Consider the following 11,819-nt stretch of genomic DNA (forward strand, 5'->3'; position numbering starts at 1 on the left):
GCGACGCAGTTTATTATAAAATGCATTCAATAATCCATAATTTATACATCATTTTATTTTTATATCACTACTACTACCATAACACCATTTTCTCCATAGGGGTAGGCAGATGCATGAACCGCCACACTTGTCTATCCTTATCCTGATATACATTTCGGTTCTGCCTGCTTTTGACATGACCAGACTTAAGATTTTGATTTATCCGATAGTGCCACGTCTTCCTTGGTCGTTCTCGTCCTACGTTTGTGTTAATTCTTGCCATATTACATGCTTACTTTTTTTCTGTTGATTAACGTATGTGCATCATTATTACCGTCAATAAATAAAAAATGTAATTTCAACATGCAAAATTTAAAGATATCCTTAATATTCACATAAAGGAATTATAAAAATATAAGATTATGAAATACATGACTCGAATGTGAGCGTATAATTATGCGTTAAATAACTTACAAATTAAATATATGTACTTTTTTTTATTAGAGCACGCTTTTTTAGAAATAGTATTTAAATAAACTTACATTTTGAAAAATCTTTGACAGTTGATCGTCCAAATTAACCTCTTTAAAACGACGTGCAGCGATTCAAACACTTATTCAACACAAATATGTATACGTTGTGACTATTTTTGAAATTTAAATGACATATTCTTAAAATAATTGGAGATTGTCAATTATACCTAAAATTGTGAATTTGATCACCAGAAAATTAAATGCAATAAACATAGCAACCACATGTCAACATGTCAAATCAAACGTCACCATGACCATAGATTATGAACACCGTGACCACAGACTACAGATATACCGTGACCATTGACCATTGACCATTCTCTACAGAAGCACAAAACCACAGATTATACTGCACAGAAAACCACCACAAAACATTCGAAATTCGAATAGACAATAATATTATAGAACAAATCAATTTAAAAACACAATTTTCATCTCTGGTTATAATTTCCACGTGAATTTGACGTTTTGTCACTTATTTATATTTTTTCCTCTTCGTGATTATATTTTGATGAAATTATTTTATTCAGATGTGCAATATATTTATGAAAAAAAATGGATCAGCTAACAAACACATTACAAAATCTCAGCATTAAGAAATTACTTCGTGTTAAATATTTAAGCAGTAATCTAGTCAACAAACAAAAATGTTTTGTTTCCAGATATAATTTTCACGAACTTTTGCTTAAACCCGGAAGCGTTGTGTTAATACGATCGTCGTCAAAGTATTATTATTGCCAAATCTACCCAAAATCATTACTCTGTGAAGATGTGATCGAGATTGACACCAGTGTTCAATGTTTTAATTTTAATAATATTCATCCTGACCTAAAAGAAATTATAAATATTTCCGACATAACAGAGCTGAAAGAAGTTGTGATTTTCAAAGAAATTCATATTAAAATAATATTCGAATCCATTAAATTTATCAAAATGTGGCAAAAACAATCTGATGAATTTTTATACATACTTAAAAATTATATTTTAAAATTGTTTTTTTATACCAATAATTGTTACATTGATTTGAATGATTTACCAAGTCGACAAAAAATGGGAATCAGCAAATTAAACATAATTTCTACTTCTGTAGCCCTTCCAAATACAGCAATTGGAAAAATTGGTCCTAAAACCAAAATTGTTATCGGAGAAAGAATATCACTCTTTCAATACGAACAAACGGTAACTAAAATACCTCAGCTGTTTTCTGTTGATCGGCCTCTAAAAAGGCTCATTGAAGTTGTAAAAATAAATGAAGTTTATCAAAAAATGGATTTGAATAAGAATTTTGCCCCTACCAAACAGGTATTTTGATTATGTATAATTTTTTTTTAAATAACTTATTTAGTGTCATATTTTTCGCATTTTTTTCAACTACATAAACAATTTAATTAGTTTTCAATTAAGCCGCCGATGTTCTATTGTTAGTTTTAACCTTATCTGATATTTGTATATTCAGATCTCTGTAATTACTTTATTCTAGATTCTTCTTGTTGGGCCTTCGGGCTGCGGAAAGTCTTCTCTGGTGCGTCTTGTCGCCCAACTAACTAACTGTACAATGGTGACCATTATGGGTCACGAAGTAAACAAAAGTGAACCGGGAGAAACTGAATCTACTCTCAGAGACTATTTTGAAGAGGCTTTTCAGTATGCTGAACTGTCAGGTAATTCTGATTCATGATTTATAAGTCTGGTTTGGTGCTGTGGACTCCTAATCAAAGGTATTTTTCACTGTTGTTATTGTTTATTTATTCAATTATTACAACAGACAACATTGTACTTTTATGAGTTAACAATATATTCTGGTTCAAGCCCTTATTTATCAAAACATCCTTCAATAACATATTATACTCCCTGGAGTTATAAAAAAAACTCGTTTGGGAAGGTACACAAAAGAGAACATTTTTGTGACAATACATAATATCAGTTAATACAATCCAATAAAGTAAGAAAACATAATGTTTGAAACATGAAACACAGTATTATACACTATTTGTTGAAATTATATTAATAACTATCAAAATTAGCTGTTTCATTTAAATTTAATGTTACCCAAATCATGTTTTTATGTAAATGCATAAAAAACGTCCAGTTATTTCTTATTATTATCCACCTTATGGTCTAATGGTCAGCGTGTTTGCTTTCCATGGTATTGGGTTCAATTCCCAGCATGATTTACTAGAAATATTTATTTTACAAATTGTTTTTATAATGCAATATTTCATTGTCCCTGGACTGGCACCTGAAGTGTAAAACTGATATTTCCTTTATGTAACAAAATGTTCAAGATGAGCTTTGGTTGGTGTACCAATATAGCCGCCCTATGCTCCATTAGATGCGGAATAAGAATGATAATGGTGATTTCTTTTTAGTGATAAATAAGCCTAAACACATGTTTGTTTTTTTATTCAACTAAATGTTCAAGTACAAATATTGACATTATAATATGTAAGAGATTTTATTTAGTCAACTCTATATTTTAATTAAATTGTCCACAGAAGAAAATAAAATAAAAAGTGTTCAATAAATTCATGTACTGTGTTTTCAACAAAAAAATCATGATTTAATATGGAGTAAGAAAATTAGCAGCCCAATCTTATGTTTTTTTAGGTAAATGTATTATTAATCTCGAAGAAGTGGATAATCTCTGTCCTCAGAGGCTTGGAGCTGCTTCACACGTACAAAGAGCTGTATCTCAACTCCTTTTATTATTAGATAAAGCTCAAACTATTCCTGGTATTATTGTCATCGCTACAACCAGTAAACCAAACTCATTGGAGTCATCGGTTCGAAGACACGGACGACTGGAAACAGAAGTAAGTCATTTTGTAATAAAATATTCAAAATTTTGTAAAATAAACTTTTTTCACTAATTGTTTAATTACTATTAATAAATAAATTTAGCTCCAAAAGCAACTTCACTTATGTTTTAAGTATAAAAATGCCAATTCACATAAGCATGCTGAACCAAAACACAAGTTCAATTGTTCAGCACATTTTTTAATATAAGAATATTCCTCGTTGACAACCAATGTTCAGAAATCTAGACCAGACCCTGACCATGCTTTCAGAAATATATTGCAGTACATTGAAAGAAATGTAGTCCGTTTGAAACATCTCTGCAATTTTGTAATACATTTCATAAGTCCTTAATATCAATATATATAGATCAGCGGTAGTATACTACCTACTATTTTTTTCCCTTTCACAACTAAATCTAGCAAAATTTATTTGAAATGTTTTCTAAAAGACATTAATTGGGGAAATTTAAGATATTATTTTTTCTCGATATGTCGGTATACAATAGGGTATTTTAAGTCAAATTAAAATACTAATGAATTTTTACTCTGCGCGAAAATGGTATTGAATGATTTAAATACAACGCCATTTCTTCTTAAGAAGTGTCTCATTTAATTAGTTAGTTACTAGTTTTAGTTTACGATATTAAACTCAGAGTAATAATTTGCGACTCGCTTATAGAGACGCCGTTTTGCTCTTTTGCATAGAACAAAAGCGTTGCAAATTTTAGATTTTTGGTTTAACAACAAATGTGTAATGGACGGTTCGTCACTGTGCATGCAATTCTCGACCTAAGTACTTATGGCTTGTTGTTTTGCTGTAAACTGTAGCTAACTTTGTGATTGATAATCCCAGAATGGTTTCTTTGCATGGCTCTATAAGCCGGTCGCGAATTATTTCTCTGAGATAATATATTTTAATGCTTACTGCAATATATTTATGTTAATTAGTTTTTATTTATTTCAATCTAGATGTACATTGGTCCTCCTACCGAAAATGAAAGAAAAAACCTAATACAGCAGCTTTTAATGGATTTGCAGCTGCCTTTGGAAATGGACGATCAAATAAATTTATCCCGAAGTATAGCAAATATGACACCAGGTTATGTTGGTGCGGACTTGAAACTACTCTGCCATACCATGGCTTGGAAAATACATGATAAACATGTGGTAAGAATTTTACTGATGTATTAACCTTGTAACTGCTTCTGAAAGTTAACTTTGAGATTTTTGAAAACGAAAAGGTTTTATTTATTTCAATAATCCAACTATAAAAAAATACAATGGTGAAAAATACACAGGTTTTTATTTTTGCAATTCTCATTTTTTCTGGATATACCGGCCCATTATGGAGTGTCAAATGTATTATTTTGTTTAAACAGGTACATATCAGATTTCACATCAATTTCATTGTAATTTTAGTTTGTATTTTTAAAATTTAAGTAACATGAAAAAAGAGAGAAAGTACTTTCGTGCATATAATTATACTGACATAATATGAGACATGTTCCTCAGCTTCCTTTCCATTCATCAAAAATACACATGAAAAACAAATTACATTTCTTCTGATTCTTCTTGTTAACTAATTCATTTGATGCGAGCCATTTTTAAATATTGAATTATAAATGTAAAAAAAAGGTCACCAGGGGGGCAATTACAACCGCTATCTTCATCGGTATATATTGAGACGGTATAAAGTAAAATTGATATTTGTGTAAAAAAATGTGTTTATTTATGTCAACATTTAAAGTACCTTCATCGGTAACCTGTAATTGTAAATGTTTTTTTAAAAATTGTGGACTTTTTCAAACAGAAAACAGACAATTTTACTTTGTAGATAAATATCAACTTCTCATTGTAATACAGGCCCGGAGGTTGTTTTTAATTTTCAAAATGAAGTTTGAATAATCAATATAGTCCTAACACAAATGTTTTGAAAATGTTGATTCTTTCTTTTATTGGGGTATGTATTTTTTATTTAATTGTGATTGCAAATAATGTGTTAATACATTTCCTAAATTTCAGAATAATGTTAAATGTGACAACTCCTTAGAATTTTGGCAAAATGAATTCAAAATAGTTATACTTAATATTACACCTGCATCTCTTAAGGGAACTCTGGGTGTAGTAACAACTCAAAATGCCTCATTGAATGAACTCAGTGGTTTAAAAGACATAAAAAAAGCTTTGGAAATGACCATCATTTGGCCAATTCAACACGCAGATGCTTTTTACAGATTAGGAATTCCAAGGCCACGAGGTATTTATGTATTTAAAATATTTTTTAAAACCTTCCAACCTAATAATAGAAGGATGAATAACTGTCCATGAATCAAGCAAGTTTTTTTATATTTGACAATACATAGATACACTTATTAAAAAACTTCTCATCTATATAAATATTATGTGCCTATTATTTTATGTAAATAACAAGGGGTGATTTTGTGTATGTATTCATGTATTTTTATCGGACTTTCGTATAATTTTTTTTGTTCTCAATAAATAATTGTGCCCTTACGTTTTTGTTTTTTTTTTTTAATGTTTGCAATATAATATATAGGTATTTCCTAATGTATAAGCTATTATATAATGTATAAGCTATGTACACAAGAATTGTTTTTTCTTTTACGTAATAGGAAACGTTAATGTAAATACATGTATTAAATTTACATAAATTTTCAACATAGTTGTAATATTACATACTTACCTAAAGGTATTTTTTTCTGAATAAACTAAAAATAAAAAAAGCTGATGTTAGTAAATATTAGTATAACCACTTACTGACTGTTTTTGTCTACCGGTTTCGAAACGTACCCGTCTCTTCGTCAGGACAGTTGGTGAAGTGAGTGTCTGACAAAGAGACTGGTACGTCTTGAAACCGGTAGACAAAAAAGTCTATAAATTGTTATGTACTAATATTTACTAACATAAGTTAAAATGTTTGATCACGATGTTAATGCTTTAAACATAAATAATGTAATATATAAGATTTTTCTTAATACTTATAAATATTTACAGGGGTACTGCTTTATGGTCCACCTGGATGTGCCAAAACTTCACTGGTGCGTGCTTTAGCCAGCTTAGGTACATTTGCTCTACTGTCAATATCAGCTGCAGAGCTGTATTCTCCGTATGTTGGAGATGCAGAACGATTAATTTCACAACTATTTCAGAGAGCAAGAGAAAATACTCCATGCATTATCTTCATTGATGAAATCGGTATAATTAAATAGATAGAAAAAGAAATATAAGTAATGTAACTGCTTTCATGCACATGCCTAATGTTGTCCGTATTTTTAGATGCCCTTGCTGGATCTCGTGGAGAAAAAAACCAAGTTAATTCTGAAGTTCAAGACAGAATAATTGCGTCATTACTTACTCAGATGGATGGCGTCGGGCATAGGATGTTATCGGCTGATAAAAATAGGGATTTTGAAATCGTGAGTACTGTTAAAATAAATAGGCGATTCTATTCTTTAAAGGCTAAGTCGTCTGCCTCACTCCTTCCTGATGAGACAGCTATAATAAATTAAATGTGATTTAGTTTAATCCTTAAGTTTTTTTAATGTACTGTTTTCAATTTTTTTTTTTGTATATATGGTGAAAAATCTAAAATTGGATTATTTTAATTATTTATCTTGAGTTATAGAATTTCACATTTTTTGTTAATAGTAAAAATGGGTAAAATCAACCTGATGGATCATCACAAGATAATTATTCTTCATTAGCAAGGATTAAATGTGCGAGAAATTTGTGAGAAAGTGAAGAAATCTTTTAGTGGGATTCATTTTATTATTTAAAAAAAATTAAAATATAACATTGTGGGAGATTTAAAAAAAGGCGGCGACTAAAGAAACTTACTGATGCAGGAAAGCAATTTTTAAAAGTACTATTTTTAAGATCAAGAAAGAAATCCAGACGGTAACCTAACTCAAAATCTCGCAGATGCCACCGGTGTTACAGTCTGTTCATCTCTATTTTGAAAAACATTTATAAAATCGGGCCTCAAAGGATGTGTTGCAAGAAGAAAGCCATTACTACGTTAAGAAAATAAACAGAATAGATTGATTTTTTTTTCTTCAAAATTTGAAAATTTCAATTTTCAACTCATCAGTACACACAACACAATACTTGATTTTCAAGAAAATGTGAATTATGGACAGTGGAAAATGGAATCAAGCGTTGTGTACTGATGAGTCGAAATTTGAAACTTTCGGTTCCAATCGTTAATATGTGAGAAGAAGACCCGGAGAAGAATATGGCGCCTACTCCTCTCAAACACAAGAAAATTTTATCATGGTTTAGGGATGTTTTCTGGATCTGGCGTTGGTGACCTCGTAAGAATACTAGTAAAATAAAATGCTGTGGGGCATTTGAACATTCTGTAGGAACATGCCATTCCCTCTGGAGAAACTAATTGGCGATAATTTTGTTCTACGGCAGGATAATAATCCAAAGCATACAGCCAGGCAGGTAAAAACTTATTTTACCCATAAAAAAAATGCAGGGGAAATCTTGATAGGAAAAAAACTGAAAGGTGCTTAAAAAATTAAAAATACTTCTACTTGAAGAATGGGGAAAAATACCGCAAGAAATCATTAAAAAAATATCTTTTTAGCATACCAAAATGCTTCAAAAGGGTGGTCATACAAAATCTATGTATTTTTCTGTAGTTATAATATTATTTAAGTGTGTAAATTTTGCCTCAATAAAACAGTATTTTAAATGATTTTTTTGCTCTCAGAAATCTTCACTGTTCCCTTATAAATATTTTGTTCGAATCATGATGCATGAATGTAGTAAAATGGTTAAAAATGGTGTTTTCTTTTTTCTAGCAGGTAAAAAATATGACATGAATTCTTTATAAGACAGTTATTTAATGTAGAAGAAAATTAAGAAATTGACAATTGTTATTGTGGTTACGTTTTTTGGAATTGAAATTTTGGAGTTTTCGGACTAATGTATTGATTCAAAAATTCTTGACAGAGCAACTAGAAATTGTAGTTGTGGATCCATAACTAGTTGCCATCACTGTAGTTTTTCCACAATTCAACAATTAAAAATTTAGTTTGATTTTATTATTTACTAGCGGACCCGACAGACGTTGTCCTGTCCGAACGTTGGCTTGCCTGCTATTAGCTTGGAAAAAGACTTTTTATTGATAAGTCGGTACCTATTTACTTGTATATGGTTGAATTCCAAAACATAATAAACAAATATGGCATTCTTTTAGCAAACGTCAAACTCCGGTCTTCTCATCAACAGAGGGGTGTACTTATGTAGAAATACGATTTTTTAAATGTATTGAATTTAATATTATTTTAGTATTACCAAAAATTCAGTAAAAAGAAATACATGGGTAGAAATAATAAAGAAATTAAGGAAAGAATCTGATTGAGATCCACAAAAAACAAATGCTGTTTATAAACATTTAAAAACAAACTTTTTTTACACACAAAAAAACAATATCTTTCCATTTTTTGTAAATGTGTTCTCGTCGTATGCAACCCTGGTAGGTCGATGAAAAAAAGATTTATGCTTCTAACTTTTTTTTCACATAATCCATTGAAAAGTTTAATATCTACGAACACGCACAGCGCAAAGATCTATATTTCGCTGAAAATCGCACGTAAATCAGTTTAGCCGTTTAGGAGAAGTTCAGTAACATCACACGTACAGAGGAATTATATATATATAAAGATACGAATTTTCAAACACTTGTTTTTCTTCCTTAGATATTTATAAATTTGCATATCGTGTGTATACTGGCAAAAAGCTTTAACTCTCAAATCCCTGTTTTGAGAAATCAAGCATTTAAGTTTTGTTCCAATTTTACTCTTTTATATCTTATTTAATTAAAGTAAGATGTTAAGTGCTTATTTAAAAACATGTCTTTGAATTTTCCGTTTCTTAATTTTATATTAAGCAAATATAAGGGTATTTTAAGCTTTTAGCCTGAATAAAATACCGGGTACACGACTTAACCTTAAATTTATATTTAAAACTACAGATATATGAAATTTAATGTGACTTAGTGTAATTTGACAGTTTGTAAAGCGTTAAAAACTTTACAAAACTGCATTATTAAGTCAAATCCGCATATTTTCGAGTTAACATTTTTTGCCAGTATACCCACAATATTAAACCTTGAACCTTTTGTATTTTTTCTTCTTCTTTTTGTTACAGGAATATGAAAATGATGATGACGGTGTGATTGTTATTGGTGCAACCAATCGTCCAGATATGGTAGACGCTGCCTTGATGCGTCCCGGGAGATTTGACAAGCATATTCTTGTACCTCCACCCGATACAGATGCAAGATTAGATATTTTGAAAACTTATACATCCAAAATGCCACTGGCTGAAAATGTTGATTTATTTTACATAGCCTCACAAACTGAGTGTTACTCAGGGGCAGACCTTAAAAATATTTGTTCAGAAGCTGCTTTAATAGCAATGACTGAAGATGGCATGGATGTGTCTACCATAACATGTGATCATTTCTCTAAAGCCCTCACTGCTACTAGACCATCGCTTAGTGAACATCAAATAAAACAATATTTCAATTTTAATTTAAATAAAGTATTTAGTTGACAATCATGTTTATTTAATTTAATATTCCCATTAAGGTATTGGTTATAATATATGTAATTTAACTAGGTTATCCATTATAATGATATTTAATTGTTAACTTGACTGTAGCAAATACCTTTTAGAATATAAAATGTATAGAGATATGCTAAAATGTACATTGTTGAGATCGTAGAACAACGGCGGATTTGTGAAAAATGCGACATTGACTTTCTTTTATACTTGAACTTTAAAAATAATACAGGTGTCCAAATACTTGACATAAAAAAAATTTAGGGGGTAGAACACCCCAAGGGCTGTAAAAAAGGGCAAATGTGTTCAATAAATTGTGAATCGTTTCTGAGATGTAATTTTTTAAATTGTTTTTTTAGTTGATTTTGCCAGTAGCCTGAAAAACTCTTTTTGATATAAATATTAACTTTTTTTCTTCTTCACTTGTTGAACATTAAGTATGTTATTGAAGAAAAAAATAATAATATGTGTCGTTCAATCGCAAGCATTTCAAAAACTTTGGGAATAAATAAGCTTTTGCATAATTCTAAAAAAAGTGGCCACCTCCTTAGATTTTTTTTCCTTTTATCAATAAAAGATCTAATTCTAAAAAAATTACGGTATGGGCAATGTGACCATTTATTTTTGTCCTCAAAACGGGACATCTACCAATTTTTACGTAATAGTAAGTGTATTCATAACATGAACATTTATTTTTGTCGTTAAAACGGGATACCCACCAATTTTTACATAATAGTATGTGTATTCAAGGAAACAAGTATTTTTTCATTTCACTTGTAAAATGTTTTTTCCTACCATTTTCCATGCCTATGATTTCAGGAGAATGCAGAATGCTGGCTACGAGCTCACCCAGATACTTACGGGTCATAGTGGGTTCATGAGCTACCTGCATCGCTTCAAGCTCTCCGAGATTGACACCTGCCCATGTGACGATGTGACGATAAAACTCCTTAAGATTTCCCTCACCCGTTGATGCATTGCCCCTTTTGCCCACAACAGCTGGAGGCACGATGCAGAAGCCTGGGTGAGGATCTACGTAACATCCCATTGGTGATAGGTAACAAAAAACTCACACGAGAGGTAGTATCGTACATGGTCAATATAGTGCAAGCAATTGGTAAAATAAACCGAAGTAGGGAACAAAATGCCGAACACTCCTCTAGTGGAACGGAAGGCCTGTTGACTACTGCCAGCAGACCGGCTTCTCCCGAAGAGTTTTAAGTGGTTTCCTCTCCACATCAGCAAATGCTGAGAAGTTCCCGATTGGTCCACATAAGTATATTCCTCCTAATCCTAACAGTTGAGATAAATTTAAAGAAATTTAATTGCAGAGAAATCCACCTTTTTATATATAAACCTTGTATATTATAAGCAAGTTAAATAATAAAGCAACTCCCATACAAAAAAATATTGGGATCAACCACACCCTTAAACCTATTATATTTGGCAATGATAGTGGGACACTGTACATCAACATGGACAGAATCTGCCTGTGACCATCGTCTTACAGTCGTTATAGAATTGTGTAACAGATACAACATAAACTGGATTCCGATCGAACACAGAGTATCCGAAGAATCCTCTAAATATTTCGTCTCCAGATAGACATCCTCACCGTCTGATCCTCACAGTCTGATTCCCACTCAACATCGAAAATATCGCCTTCCAGCATAACAGTAATTTCATCATGCGTCAATGTTATTATTACCTGTTAAAGAAATGCACAAAATCATTTTATTTACGTTTCTTCATAAAATTCCTACATTATAACCAATAACATGTAAATTTTTTATTATTGATTTAAATTAGTTTTAGTTTTCTCCAATTTTCCCTTTTTTTCGAACGACATTATTTAGTTAGGTACCACGCCATAGAAAAGCATTGTAATAAATAATGTAAAAACTACTTG

General features: G+C 30.8%; 2 protein-coding genes across 2 annotated transcripts in view; one reads left to right on the plus strand and one right to left on the minus strand.

Moving 5' to 3' along the window:
* Dus1 (Dihydrouridine synthase 1) overlaps positions 1–817 on the minus strand; it is a 62,795-nt gene extending 61,978 nt beyond the window's left edge. Inside the window, exon 1 of the mRNA XM_088231968.1 lies at positions 522–817. The gene's annotated coding sequence lies outside the window, so the exon portion shown is untranslated. The remainder of the gene's footprint in view (positions 1–521) is intronic.
* Positions 818–957: 140 nt separating this feature from the next.
* On the plus strand, positions 958–9,904 carry LOC148278030 (uncharacterized). The gene is made up of 8 exons (XM_088231964.1): positions 958–1,814; positions 1,993–2,173; positions 3,120–3,325; positions 4,280–4,477; positions 5,333–5,567; positions 6,326–6,526; positions 6,608–6,747; positions 9,494–9,904. Exons 1-8 carry the CDS (start codon positions 1,068–1,070, stop codon positions 9,899–9,901), a joined length of 2,316 nt encoding a protein of 771 aa, XP_088088090.1. The 5' UTR covers positions 958–1,067; the 3' UTR covers positions 9,902–9,904.
* Positions 9,905–11,819: the final 1,915 nt, after the last annotated feature.

This window comes from Micrasema longulum, unplaced genomic scaffold, assembly GCF_059751315.1.
Source record: "Micrasema longulum isolate JH-2025_06_02 unplaced genomic scaffold, ASM5975131v1 h1tg000937l, whole genome shotgun sequence".
In the NCBI taxonomy this organism is placed as follows: Eukaryota; Metazoa; Arthropoda; class Insecta; order Trichoptera; family Brachycentridae; genus Micrasema; species Micrasema longulum.